This window comes from Boleophthalmus pectinirostris, unplaced genomic scaffold (genome assembly GCF_026225935.1).
Source record: "Boleophthalmus pectinirostris isolate CB_2022bp ecotype Guang Dong unplaced genomic scaffold, ASM2622593v1 HiC_scaffold_8, whole genome shotgun sequence".
Classification (NCBI taxonomy): Eukaryota; Metazoa; Chordata; class Actinopteri; order Gobiiformes; family Gobiidae; genus Boleophthalmus; species Boleophthalmus pectinirostris.
This window is the reverse complement of record NW_026571515.1, coordinates 24,357,812-24,372,664: the sequence shown is the minus strand read 5'-3', so window position 1 is coordinate 24,372,664 and position 14,853 is coordinate 24,357,812. Positions and strand designations below refer to the sequence as shown.

Below are 14,853 nucleotides of genomic sequence, written 5' to 3'. Positions count from 1 at the left end.
TGCTAAAACTACAAATGTTTAGGTTCAACTGATGCACAAAAAGAGAACTGATTGTAAATAAGCTACAAAATAAGCTCTTATGACAAGCCTTCATAGTTTTTTTTTATTTTATTTTATTTTATTTTAGATGATATATACATTTTTAGTGTAATAGAAAAAAGTTCATATTTCTATTATACTTATGACAAGTTGTCCTTTCATTTCTTCGCACACTTAGAACTTATTCTGTCCCTAATTGCTTCCTCTTAAGATGAATGGGCATAGTCAGCAGACCATAGTCAATTGGGAAACAAAAGATCTCCAAGAAAACAATTTCCGACTTCACTGTACTTAAAAATCTGGAATCTCTTTTACTGTATAACAGTTATTATTTGTAATTGTATAAACTAAAATGCCCATTTGTTGTTGTGTGAAAGAGCGCACTCACCTCTGTCTGAAGAGTATTGGCACGCTGCTCCTTGGCGGTGAGTGACTCCTTAAGCACCTCGATGTGCTGCTTGCAGTCTGAATTCTGATTGGTCAGTGTCTCCAACTTGGTCTGTAAGGTTTGCATCTCAGTCTCCTTCTTGCTCAGTTCTTGCTTCAGGTGGTCAATCTGAAAAACATGTTTAAAAAAGAGCGCATTATAACAGGAAGAATCAAAGACCTCTATGTACATCGCAAGTTTGCCGGATGAAGGAACCGCTGACCTTTTGTTCTAACAAAATATTTTGATTTGGTTATGGTTCTTGTTAAGAATTCTTATTAAGAATAATGCAACAGTTTACACATTATAAATATGTTTCATGTTCATTTTCTATGCATTAAAAACAATACTTTCATCTAGTTTAAAATCAATGATTATAATGAATCATTATTAATAAAAAAATAAAAAATAAAATTACATAAGTTGAAATAACATAAGTTGAATCAAATGTGTATCAATTTAGCACTGAGAAGCTTAGAAAATATAAAATCACACCTTGTTATGAAGCTCCGGATACATAATTCATTTTCATTTACAACTGTAATCAAACTAGTTGTATGCATTGAACTACTGACTGATACTTTCAGGCCATATTCAACCAAGAACACACAGAGCAAACAAACATGCACTTTCATAGTCAATATATTAAAGGAATGCCATATACTGCAGAACAGGTCAGGAACCACAAAGGAAATCAAATGCACTAACAGTGGGAGGTTTCTGCACTGGGGCTGGCTATGTGCTGAAGATTGCCATCTGTCTACTGGCGCCAAATATGCACAAGGCTGATTTTAGGAGAGATTTGTCTGATTGTGTAAGCAGTGGTCACCTCGAGACATGGGAACTCTCCACTGTGACCGACCCAAAACTAGAAAGTACACTCAGAGACAGAACCCAAGAGAGCCAGTACAGTGTAACAGGAGACACGGGGGTAAACGGTGGGGCGGTTATTAGAGGTACTAAAGCCCCAGGATGATGGAAATGGTCCAACATTAGTATAGGACCATGACAAATGAAATAAATGAGAGGGGGTGAAGAAAATGTGAAGTGAAAGAAATAATGAGGATGGGGTACTTCTGGTTGCTCTGTGATCCAGGGCTGTGTGGAAGGGAGGAGGAAGGTGGGAGCTGGTCTGATGGAGCTCTGAGACACACATGGAGACAAGGTCCGCTCCTATAGAGACACACAGGAGACAAAGAAGACAGCCAGCTTCCAATAATGACACAAGGTCTGCTGCCAGAGTGGTTATAGACTTCACATACTCCACGCTCCCCAAAACCAGCCACAGAGCTATGCTTGTGGTCTGTAGTGATCATGACAAATATTCAAAAGATTACAATATTTAAACGTTTGAAGAGAAGTGGGAGAGTTGTGGTAGTGTAGTCAGCCTGTCGTCTTGTGGTACTTTTCTCACTCTCTTTCCATCCAGAGGTAAAACTGTCAAAGATACCCCAAGTATGTAATTGTGAGTTTGCCTACAACACCATACTCACACCTATTGTTATTGCAGGAATTACTATATCAATGTTCAATACATGAAAGATGGAACAATATTTTGGGGGAGTCAACATTCCTTGCATGTAAATTTTTTGCACTACTGGAAAATGCTGTAAAACAAAAATTAAGATGTAAAAAGTTGCAAATATTACTTCTAAGACTCAATACAGATGCAAACTTAGTATTAAACTTTTTAATTCTGCTATTTATTTATGGCCACTCATGATTTTATATATATTGTAGGTTTAGAATAGTGTCGTGGTTCAAATCTTATTTAGAGTCTGCTTTTGTCTGGGCATAAATTTGTTTCAGTATTATCGTTTTATCGTCTATATAAACTTCATCAATATATTGCTCTTCAAATTTTGTTATTGTAATAGACGTACTCACACCCAGAATGGAAATGATTGAATGACTGGGCCTAATTCTCCACCAATGTAAAGATGCATAATAGGCTAATCCTCTATCTCGATACGTTTGATCAAGGTTTAAGGTCTGAGGATGGGACCTGTAGTTGCTGAAGCATTGAAGGATCAGTTAATGCAAAAGACAAAATTTTCCAAAAGAAACAATACAGTCTTTTTGTCTCATTCTACTTTCCCGAACCTGTAGCATATGTAGGTGCTCTGTCCACGGCTAATCAGAAAGACTTTTACAGCCAAGCAAACCCAGCCGAGGTCATCATATAGACAGTTTATTTTAAATTTTCCAGAAAACCCTGAAAAATTACTTAGACAATTATCTAGCAGGCTAAATGGTTTCAGTTTAAAGTGCTACGTGATAGTACAGTTTGACCTGTTTCCACTTTATTATTTCCAAACACCACATGAGTGAGCCTTTAATAATTTAAATATTTAGAGCACATGAAATGAATATGTGTTTAGGGCATGGCGCTTCTGGCAGACTGTACGTAGAAAGCTGAGAGCGAGCAGAGCAAGCAGACTGAGTGATGCATTCTGGGCAAGGTCAAAACAGGTGAGGAAAGAGCTCTGTCCTCTGTCTCTGCGACCCCACATTAACCTGTCAGCCAGGCCCATTCACAAAAACATCTCTTTTATGATTGCATCAGGAGCTTCCTCACTGCAATGACAAACGCCCTGACGGCCTCACAAAGAGCACTTTTAATAAATCCAGGGGTACATTTTCACATGCAGTTTCAGCTATCCCGACTATGCAACTAGAAACTCAACACAAGTATGAAAGTTTGAGGTCTTGGTGGTTGGGAACTCTAGTTAGCCTTTGTAAGCTCTTTTTGACAGCTGATAATAGCCTGGTAAAAAGACACCATGTAGTGCAAGCTGATAGGATGAGTATGTAACCGCACACAGAGAGAAGAGCAGATAATGTGTTGATCTTTATTCGAGAATAGTAGAGAAATTAAGACACACAAACAGCAATAGAATCCAACTAAAGACTATAAACAATGATTTCTTTTGTGTTAAGACTTATTTTATATGCATGCTCTACTGCATAATTTTATCAAACAGAATAAACTATAAACCTATTTATAGGTGGAAAGCAATTTGAAGTAACTGTTCTTTTTTGGTTTGATTTTTAAATCTTTATTTAATAAAATAAAATTTTTAAATTGGATTTTTTTCTAACTATGTTGATGCAATTACCTACAATAAACTTAAATTCAAATTTAAATTACTAGGAGTTGCTGAGTACAGTCCCAATAGGCTCTATTCTTGCTTATGTCACAAACCAGGAAGACATTTGGAAAGAAGCGATTACAACTTTCCAGGCCCAGTTTTCTTCATCTCCATGTCACTGTGTTCCGTAATGTTTGGCTATTCAACAGTTACAACCATACCTCATTTTTCATCATTTCCCCTCTGACACACAACTCCGAGCGCACTGGATACATGCGATTAGACGAGATGAGGGCACCAAATTCCAGATGATTCCAAACAGCACCTACGTATGCAGTAGAGGTGTAACGATATACAAGTCTCACGATACGATATCATCATGGTATGAACCCCACGGTACAATATTTATTGCGATATTTTGTGGAGGCTCACAAAATTGTGAATATGCTACTTTTTCCACTAAAAATGCCTTTGTAAGACTTAATCCAAATAATTAAGATTTAAAAGTAAGAACAGTTATTTCTTCATGTCGTCTACACTGAAATGAAGAAAAGGATCATGGTCTATGTAGTTTTTTTGTTTTTTTTTGTTTTTTTTTTAGCCATTTCTGCATCACAACTATTTATTTAAGCAAAGAGACTTGTGATTGGATATATTGTGATGGTCCACAATATTATTGTGAGACCTCTAACAACATGATATTGCAGTTATTGTTACACACCTAGTATGCAGTCTTCATTTTACTGCTAATCACATTTATTTCAATGGGTTTTATCACTGTCAGTCGGTGAGACCAGTGTCAATAACTACACCGGAAGTTGTCATCGCATGTTTCCAAACGTCTTCCTGGTTTGTGATGTAAGTGTGAATAGAGCCTATAATCTCCCCGCTGTCTCTGCTCACACATGACAGCACTGCATCACCTGCTCTGATTGGCCAGAGCTCAGACAATATGTGAATTGCTAGTGTATGGCAATTCAGTTTCAGAGTGTTTAATTAATAAAATTTTGCATGAATGATTCATCTAAAAACTAAAACGCAGAAAAAACAACGAGTACTTTGAGTAGTATTATTCATGCGTACAAATGTGGCACCAGTACTTTAATGTAATTGAGGACATTTTTGCTATGTACTTTTGCTTGAGTACAAATTCTCAATATTCCTTCCATCACTGCTTGTATCTGTGAGTGTTTATATTTGGAGTATTTATTTGAACAGTCGTCCACATTATGGCATGCCTTCACATCATGATAGAAAATCATCCATGTATCAGTTAGCTTTCGAAGTCTACCTTAGTCTTCATGAATTTGGAGTGGCTCTTGTAGACCTCCACCTGCTTGAGCTCATCCTGCCTGTCGTCAGGGTGCAGCAGGCCACTGGTCTTTAACATCTGGACCTCATCCTCTAAGTCCCTGAGGTTCCTCTCCAGGGATGAGATTTTGGTGTCCTGAACCGGCAACAAAAAGCACGCAGAAAGAGTCAGCGATAGACTGACCAAGTATAAATAAATGAAGCTAGAGATTGTATGTGACATGTATATGACACATGCTTGATTAAGACAAATAGCAGATATACAAATGATTAATGCACATGCTGCAAAATAGGTTAAACATTTAACCACAACCAAATCTGGAGGTCGCTTTATGAGACACACTCAGAAATGTGTCAGATATAAATAAATGCTAACTCTTGGATGAAAAGTGAACTAATAGTTTGCTTTGTGCCACCAGTGAAAAAGTGCACAAATCATGAGCATTTGACATTAGCTTTGTCACTCTTGAGGCCCAGTGGTGATTCACCCACAAACTCTGGTTGCCAGTGTGATCCCACCTCAGACCAGTGCTGCCATTGTGTTCCACTGTGAGTGAGGTGTGTAGCAGTATATTCTCAAAGGAAGCATGCAGATGTGAAAAGCTATACTGACATCACATTGCATGGACAACACCAACCAGGGACATGCAAGGACACAAACTCAAGCAAAGGCATTGACTTAAAACACTCTGCTTTGCAAACTTGACATGTCTTGCTTTCAAACACAAGCAGATGTGGGCAGAATAATCAAATATTAATTCATCCTAAAAGGTCAACATTTGTTACTCTACCTGCCAAACAACGTCAGGGTCAAAACAAAAAGGTGGGTTGGTGGTCTGTAATTAGAAAAAACAAAAACAGAGTTGTTTCTAGAACATGTGGTGGTCATTATTCTTTTTGAAAACATTTTCTCATCTAGTTATGTTTTGTCTTTCCTAGCCTAAATGCAAAAAATGCAAAAATTAAATATGAGTTGTCATCTCACATGAACACTGTATATTTTAAGTAACATGTGCACTGAGTTAATATATAGAAACACAGCTTGTGTAAAAATAATTGTGGTTTTACAGCAAAGGAGGCTCTTTAGGAACATCAGTGCTGAATGAAACTGTTCTAGTGTATGTGTGTCAGAGAAACATGTGGAGTCAACTGCATGTTTCACAGCTCTCTCAACTTCAAAGGCTTCAGAAAAAAGTGAAAGCTTCCATATGTGACATTTGAAACAAATTGAATAAGTGCTTGGCTCCACATGGGCCAATAATAGTGTTCATTTGGGCAAGGCTGCCATTCAGACGAAAGGGAGCAACGAAACATTGTTTGTGATAGGCTTACATGTGTGTTTGTGTCTGGATTTACAGCCTAACCCTCTACCCACACTTAAAAAAAAAAAAAAAACTACTACTGACAAACTGAAACAGATAACATTTCAGCATTTTAGATGACCTTTAATTAGATATAAAAAAAAAATTGAATTCAAGCAGAACTCTTGAGTGATGACCTGACCTAGGCTCCCACAACGGGTCCTACCTTCATATCGATGACAGTCTGCAAAGCCCTGCTTTTCACAGGCTCAGCCTGGAGCTGGTTCCGACGATGGAGCTCCTGCGGTGGGACCCGATAAAAATAAGCCTGGCGGTTGATCATCTTCACACTGACTCCCACAGACTCAGAGTCAGCGACAAAACACCCTAAGATCTGTACTCTGCTTTTCCTCTACACTTTCAGGATGCAGACCAACTGTATCTGAGAGTACATCCTTAAATTGACTATTTTTATAATCCAGTTGGATTTGTCACTCATTCAAAGATTATTCCATTTCCAAAAGCAGGTGTTTGCTTCTCTTCTCATTGCCTTCCTGATCCCACTACTGCAGCATGGACATGTCCAGGGCTATTGATTAAACATACCTGCCACTGTTTTGACAGTTTCTTATCTTATCTCATGTTTTCTCTGTCTGTCTCAGATGTCTCTGGCATTCAAATGCTTTTGCTTAGCAACACTTTCTGCCGGCACATGCGCCTACGTTCTTTTTTTCAATAATTAATGGTATCTCTATGCCTACCCCAGACACAAACACAGATATCCAAGTGAATCTACTACATAACACAATGAGGAACTATAGGGCCAAAAGGTAGAGAAAATATCTACATATATCATAGTAAGTATTAGTTATGTACATTTGGAAAAGATCAAAGAAAAAGCACTGAATAATAATGTGAAGATTGCCCTCTTACTGTTGATGGTAATCAAGTTTAATGGGTTTTCTTTCTTTCTTTTTGTTTTGTTTTATTTGTTTATTTTAATTCACCTTGGTCTGTTGTTATGTATATTTTCATAACTACTACTTTTACCACTTGGCCAATACATTTAAATAATCATCATTCCCCAGTGTAGTTTAAGTGCAAATAAATAAATGAATATTAAAAGTGAGTAAATAATTATAAACTTGTATAAAAATTTCCCAACAATCCATAGTGATTCAATAAGCATGTCTAAAAAAATGCCTTTTAAATGTCTGTTTACTTTAGTTTATATTATTATTATTATTATTATTATTATTATTAGTAGTAGTAGTAGTAGTAGTAGTATTTAGCACAACTGCCTGAAAAGCATATCATTTAATTAATAACTTACAAAGTTATAATAAAAGCAAAAGCAAAAGGCAGTTAAAACTCTAATGATATTTCAATAAAGTATATATGACTTGAACAGAAAAACGTGTGTGCACCCTTGGCAGCCAGTCAGACTGCACCAAAGCAGAGGTGCAGCTGTTATTATTAGGTCTACAGGGACCTAGAGACTGGGGAGTGTCGATTAGGTCCAGATTTGTGCCTCTCAGCGTGTGTAACCTGTATACATGTCTACGCTCAACTGTGAATGTCAATTCTAACCAAACACTGCCTCCATGTGTCCATTCATAGTATTGCAACACAGGAAGTTTAATATTTATAATAGAATCTACTACAGCACACAAAACAATAATCTAACAAATGTATACACATATTTGAATCATATATATGCACCTGGAGATAAAAAGTTCATCCCTCAATATGAAGGCACTATTTTCCATCACTCAGACATGACTTACAGAGTATGTGATAAGTTCATAAGTACTATCACTAGTCGTGTGATATTCAAGTTTCTGTTGCAGAAAAACTCACCTTCTACAGAGCATGTTTAGATTCCAAACCAAAAGGACAGGACAAAAATGTTCAAGCGTGACACTCAAGAAAAGAGAAATGCATGGAAGAGTCCATGGAAAGGGGGGAGATAACAAGCTACTGATACCACGGTGCCATATCTGAAAGAACACCCATTTAGAATCATGGAAGAAAAATAACCAAACAGTAAAAGCATAACCTAAAGGAAGAAAGTGCTACATGCTCTCAGAGAGCGGCAGTGAGAGTCTCAGCTAAGAAGATTTAGGAGTTAAAAATAAACAGGTGTGTGGACAAGAATACACCAACTGTACATCAGTACCTATACGCAGGGCCACATATGCAATTTATCACATTTTAACCAAGGTCGAGATTCAGTCGTTTCTAGGTCTAGAGCAATCCTCTGTCTGTAAAGGTTTGTATCAGACTATAGAGTCTGTATACGAAGAATAAATGTTTTACTGTTTTTGAAAACTGTTAAGTCTGTCTTGTATTTGTTCAAGAGTTTACTACTACTAATAATCATACTATTTCAAATTTATTGTGGAAATATGCAAAGTAATGAGCTTATGTACACTGTATCTTTATAAAATGAATAAGAACTCAATAAAGAAATATGCTTCTTTTGAATGTTAATATAATGTAATGTAACTGGTTAAATGGAGCACTATAAGGTGGTAGTGGCTGCTGTCTGTGTTTGAGCATAGAGCTGAGTTAAAGAGTAAATCTGTCAAACATGATTTGGCAGTTCCACCTAAATAGCAGATCATCACATGGATCAAACTGTGATTTAATTTTCAATGCCATATGGCCCAGCCCTAATGCCATGTCAGAATAACAAATCACCCCTTTATACAGTTGTTCAGTGATGATGTCACTTCCGAGTCCAACGGGCAACTTCACAGCTGTTCTATCTTTTCTTTCTCTGTCTGTCTGTCTGTCTGTCTATTTATTTATTTATTTGACCAGGACAGTGTCCACTAATAAACATTTCTGTAAATACATCAGATTTAGCCACAAGACTAATTTTCATCTGTTGTCACTGCACAGATGTTAAACTGTCACCCTAGAAAAAAGACAAGTTAAAACAATGCACTTACAAAACTATTTACAACTATTTACATACATATTGTTTTGTGTTTGTTTTTTGTTTTCTTTTTTTTTTGGTCATAATTCTGCCCGTCTTGGACTTGGAAGTGACACATTCTACATATATATATATATATATATATATATATATATATATATATATATATATATATATATATATATATATATATACACACATAACTTTCAAACAATCCAAAACCAACCAATCATCATTTTCATGAATTACAGTTTTTCTCCATTGGTTTGGCTCAAACAACATGGACAAATCTCCAAACCACCTTGCAGTTGTTCATAACAAAATGGCATTTCTCACTGATTTCATCAAATTGCAACTGTCTTTGCACATGTCTCAAGTGTCTCAGTGCATCTTTGCACATGGTTCAGTACAAGTCGCCTACAGTTAGCACAATGAGCCCACATTTAGCACATTTTTACAAAGAAATAGATCTTGCTGACCTAAAGTGATGAGTTGATTTTCAGTCTAATGGCAGTTCTCTCCAAATCATGTCAGCATGATTTAATTGTCTGAGTCATCATATGCACAATAGTCTGTTCAATTGTTAAAATTAGTCAAGAACATGATATCATGAACACCATATATGTACTTTCTTGGAACATTTGATAAATTCATAACAGTAAATGTCAGTCATGTGAAATTAGAACTTCCTATCACACTATGTGTGACCATGTGGGACAGTATGAATTTCCACCGTGGCCTGGTTCACTTCCAATCTAAAGATGCTCATGGACCTACTACCACTATACTCTCCTTTCCTCAATCTGATTGAGGAGTTTTTTTCCACTTGGAGGTGGAGAGTGTATGACCATTGGGCTCCAGACCAAAGGTCCCTGCTCCATGGAATAGATGCTGCGTGCGAGGACATCACAGGGGAGGAGATTGAAACATTTGTGCTGTTGATGACTTCTTCGCAGTCATTAGAGGGAGGGTGAAGATTGCGACCAGTCAAAATGTTACTGTAGAAACTTTATTTGCTTTTTTTTTTTTTTTTTTTTTCTGTTTATATTTGGTACATGTACAGAATACTGTATACATTTTCTTTTTATGTACTCTAATGTATGGAAATGACTTTATGTGTGTGAATAAAATGGTTAGTTTTGTTGGCAATATAAGTGCAGAGTGTGATGTCAAGCTTTGGAGGCTGCTCTTACTATGAAATCCTTTTTCAGTTTTATCCATAATTGTATTGTGTTAGTTAGACCTCTGCCATAGTGACAAAACATCTAAGCATTTTGAGCTGCAGTGCTGACACAAGGCCAAAGGGACGATGCATTTTGGGGGCAATGACTATTTCTATTTAGTTTTGACACAAGGGTTAAGTGTTTTGGGAGTGATTTTAGCTTTTGCAGGTGATCCATGGTGTTTGGTGCTGGACCAGCCAGGTTATTTTGGACAAAAGCACTAAGTGAATGCAAAAGAGCCAAAGCAATTGAGAAGGATCTTTGCAATTTTGATGGTCCTGACTCTTTATATGGGAAAGGAATCTGCTTTGAAGCACGTGTGAACAGTTTTGGGAGAGATATGAGCTTTTGCTGGTGAGCTGTAATGTGCAGAACTATCAGACTGTTTGGCCAAATGATAGTTTTAAGAATGTCATTTCTGTTTTAAGAAATGAGTCAAAACAACAGAGAAAAACTATAAAACCTGGATGCCATGCACTACTAATCACTCACCTCTCTGGTTTGCATGTTTTCCAGCTGGGCTTCAGCCTCTTGAGTTGCTGCAGAGATAACCCCAGTCCTTTGTCCCCAGCCCCTCTGGTTCTGACTCTGGCCTTGCAGCATCTCCAGTAGCCTCTGGATGCTCTCGTCCCGGGCCCCCAATGTCTGCTTCTGACAGTCTATTCTCTTCTCCATCTCCTCCATGGTTTTCTTCAGCATAAACAGCTCTTTGGCTTGACGATCATGCTCTGACTGTAAGCGGAAGTAGTTCTCTGCAGATGAATCCAGAGGAGGAGGTGAAGAGCAGCAGTCACAGCCAGGTACCTGGCAGGGGCTACAGGGTTGCTGATAATTAGGGCTTGGCGCTCTAGCTGACCCATGACTCGAGCTGTAATGAGTTACATTTGGACTTTTTCTAGGTCCTGAGTGGAGAGTGTTGGTTAGACTCACTCTCTGGGCAGAGCCCACAGGGCTACACCCATGAGCAGGGCTATGGATGATAATATCTGCTTCTTGCGGTCGTAGTAAGGTCATAGTGTTGGATGGGCTGGGTTTGGGGCTTTTCTTTAGACTGGGACTATGTAGGTGGCTAGGGCTCTGCCTGGGACTGGGGCCAGGGCTGTGGTCCCCTCTGTGCTCTTCGTCCAAAAGGAGGGAGTTTCCTTGATACCACTGATGCTTCAAACGACCGTTCATTTCTCGATGTGCTCTGATCTCCTCTTGAAGCTCATGGACTGTCAATGGAATCTGCAATTAAAAAGGAACACAAAAAATAGATTAAAATTTTTGTCATATTCATATAAGTAGAATGGGTTAAGAAGGTTGCTTGAAACAAACCTTTTTTTTTTGTATTCCCACTGTTCGAAAAAGCTGAAAGATATATATATATACAACAGTGTTGAAGTGTTGAAATTAAATGATAAACTACAGCATCCTAAAATACATACGTATATATTTTACCAACTTGAAACAGGAGGAGGTGACATTTATCTTGAAAATGAAGGGAAAACTCAGGAAATGACTTGAGGTTGCTGCAGCAGAGGGCAAATGGACAACCATGAGGCAATGATGAAAAATGTGTAGGAATAACAAAGAAATGCAGAGAAAGAAAAGATAAATCACCATTCACTAGACCAGATTTTTGGGAAAATGTATATACATTGGGTACTAGTGCGTTACAAATACAGAAGAAATATAGGGTAAGCAATCTGTTCAAGTAATGGATGAATATGTGTGTGCACTGGCCTTAAGGATGGTATGTATTTTACAAACAGGGTAAACACAAAGTCAAAATAAGCAGATGGAGGACAACAGGAGAAAATGGGGAAAAAAAACACAGTTGAGGGAAAAGGTGACACTTTCTATGCTAATGACTAAGTTGTCCTGTCAGCCAGTCGACTAAACTCTAAAAAGGGCAAATGCTGTGAAAAATGTTCACATGAAAAGGAAAACAATAAGAGAACTGGATAAATCAGGGCAGTGTGGGCACAGATAAAACACAGATAGGAAAAAAGACTTCCTCTGGCTGATTTAAACTATGATATCGAAGAATGGGTAAAGGTAGGGGAAAAGAAACTAAGGGCTGCACGCCTCTATTGTTTTTTTTTTGTTTGTTTGTTTTTTTAATTAATATCATCCATTGTCTGTCAAATGTAGGTTTCAATTCTTATTACTGTAAAAAAAAAATCATGTGACACTGAAAAGTACAACTTTTGGCAATCTATTAGGTATATTCCAAAGATTTGCCAAACTGCAGTCTTCTGAAATGTTGAGAAGACTACAGTAATAGTCAGGCTTATTTTATAATATGTTCATAATATTAGCAAATCTAAAACAGACATCTTCAGCACAATTGAAATCACCTCCACTTCCTCGTGGTCCCTGTGCTGGTCATGGTGGTTCCTGTACTGGTCTTTCAGAATTGAGCCTCTCATTCTGTCCTCTGGCATGAACCCTTTGCCTTGCTTTAACTCGGAGTTGCTCCACATACTGGCACTGCTGTTATCACCAATTCTTTCTTCTCTTCCTCCATCCATTTCTCGCTTTAGGTGATCATTTTCTCTCCTTAGCTCTCTCAGCTCAGTATGGAGATCAAAGGTAGAAGCCTGGAGAGTGTGTGGATGCCTAGCAGACTGCTGCTGTGGACTACATGTGTTGTGTGTGCTCTGGTCTCCACATTGGCGTGACTGTGGTTGTGGCGGTGATCTGGATGAGGCAATATTAGGACTGCTGCCGGAGGCTGCCGGTGGTCCAGTGTGAGAGTGGTAAGTGCTCCGGCCCAGAGACAAAGTGCCTTTGGGATGCCCAGATTGCTCTAAGGGATCACAGTCAGTGGGATACGTTGTGTCTGAAGTGGCATAGGCAGCACTTAAAGACTGTATGTTCTCCATGGAGAGGGTCTTCCCACCCGAGCCACTTCCTAGGCCATAGTTAGTTGTTTTCTCTGATGCTGTGTTCTGTTTCACCTTCAAACTTGATTTGGAAAGAGACCTGGGTCCCTCTGGTCTGGAGCTTGGTGCAGGCACACCCCCTGACACTGAGCCCGGCTCTAGACCAGAGCGGCAGCCTGGGGTGGAAGTTAAAGTCTTGCCTTTTGCATGTTTAGGGGCCCTGGAAACACGAGAATGGAGCACACTGGCAGCAGCATGGCCGCTACTCTTTGACACAGCAGACAGCTTGCTCTGAGCAGGTTTTGCTCTAATATTTAAAGGCATTTTTGTATGGCAATATTGTATATCCAACTAAAACATACAGACATGCATTGTCTTTTAATTAAGTTAAGGCTGCACTTTTCATCATTTTGTCCATTTTCTAGGCATGATGCTGAATTTTATTCAGCACCAAAGGCAAAGGCATTTTTGACTGTGCAGGACATCCTGGTATCTGCGGAAAAAAAGAAAGAAAAAAAAATTAAGACAAAGCAACATAAACATGTTTATTATGGTGAAAATAAATGTAGGCCCCTCAGCATTATTCTTCTACACTGTTACGTGTACATTGAAATATTATCTAAGTAACACAAACGTAAAGGGAGCTAAGATCGAATAAGGTTCCAAACACTATAAAAGATGTTTATCATAAAAAGATACAGCGGCTCATAACACACCATTAGGGACAGTGGCAGAAAGCATTGGAAAATCCAAATCATAATCCCTCCTCTAATCCAAGGGGATTGGGTGCAGGGAATCACTGCACGTGATACAACTGAGAGATTGGTTGGAAATGTCTGTCAGTCATTACATTGTCATTATTCTGTGACAGCTATGTCAGCAGTCTGAATGTACTAAAACATTTTAATACAAAATTATAGTCTATAGGCCCAACACAATGCTGACATTTTTAAGTTAAAATAGCTGCCTACATTTTCCTTGCAAAGTAGGCTATAAGAAAAGAAAGTAAAAATGTAATGCTAAGAGCCTTAGCCCCACACATATTCGCGGAAAAGAATAAGGGACTCTTATAAACTTTAACATTTCAGTTAAGGCTGCTTCAAAATTAGACACCAGGTTTTGCAAGAAAGAATTCAGAAGAAGAAGAATTCATAAGAATTCTACAGTCCAAAGATAATTTAGTTAACATATAGCACACAATCGCAAGTGACATAGAGTCAAAGTGCAGTCTATACTCAAAGTAAACTCACAGGCCATGTCGTTCGCACGATTAAAACGTGAAATGACATAACCAAGATAGATCTACTACAACCGTGCCATAAAGGATTAGTTTCTTGCTCATACACATGGCTATGGGAATTTGCGCTTGGTTCAAGATGGAACATTACATAATAATTAATCTTTTACGCAAAATACAAACTATACATCCATTTAAATGTAGACTACATTATGTAGTTCGGACATATCTCACCTGTGCAATCCAAACTGCCCCGCGTTTCTGATACAGCTCTCCATCAGTTGAGAAATGAAGCGGCGGACCTCGGAGGCTCCATGATGCCATCGGCTCCGGCTCAGCTGTGACCTGTGCTGTCCCGCACTGACCAACAGGCAGCAGCAGCGCGCTCCCGCAGGCGCGCGGCTGCGCG

At 38.4% G+C, this 14,853-nt stretch overlaps 1 protein-coding gene across 1 annotated transcript in view; it reads right to left on the bottom strand.

Annotated features, from left to right (window-relative positions):
- The window catches only part of LOC110164932 (ERC protein 2), a 149,591-nt gene extending 134,774 nt beyond the window's left edge, over positions 1–14,817 (bottom strand). The window contains exons 1-7 of the mRNA XM_055166416.1: positions 14,679–14,817; positions 12,680–13,700; positions 10,830–11,564; positions 5,661–5,705; positions 4,850–5,005; positions 1,541–1,639; positions 428–595 (exon numbers count right to left, since the gene is read on the bottom strand). Of these exons, the coding sequence (XP_055022391.1) occupies positions 428–595; positions 1,541–1,639; positions 4,850–5,005; positions 5,661–5,705; positions 10,830–11,564; positions 12,680–13,531 (2,055 nt within the window). The 5' untranslated portion in view covers positions 13,532–13,700; positions 14,679–14,817. The remainder of the gene's footprint in view (positions 1–427; positions 596–1,540; positions 1,640–4,849; positions 5,006–5,660; positions 5,706–10,829; positions 11,565–12,679; positions 13,701–14,678) is intronic.
- Between the last annotated feature and the right edge of the window lie 36 nt (positions 14,818–14,853).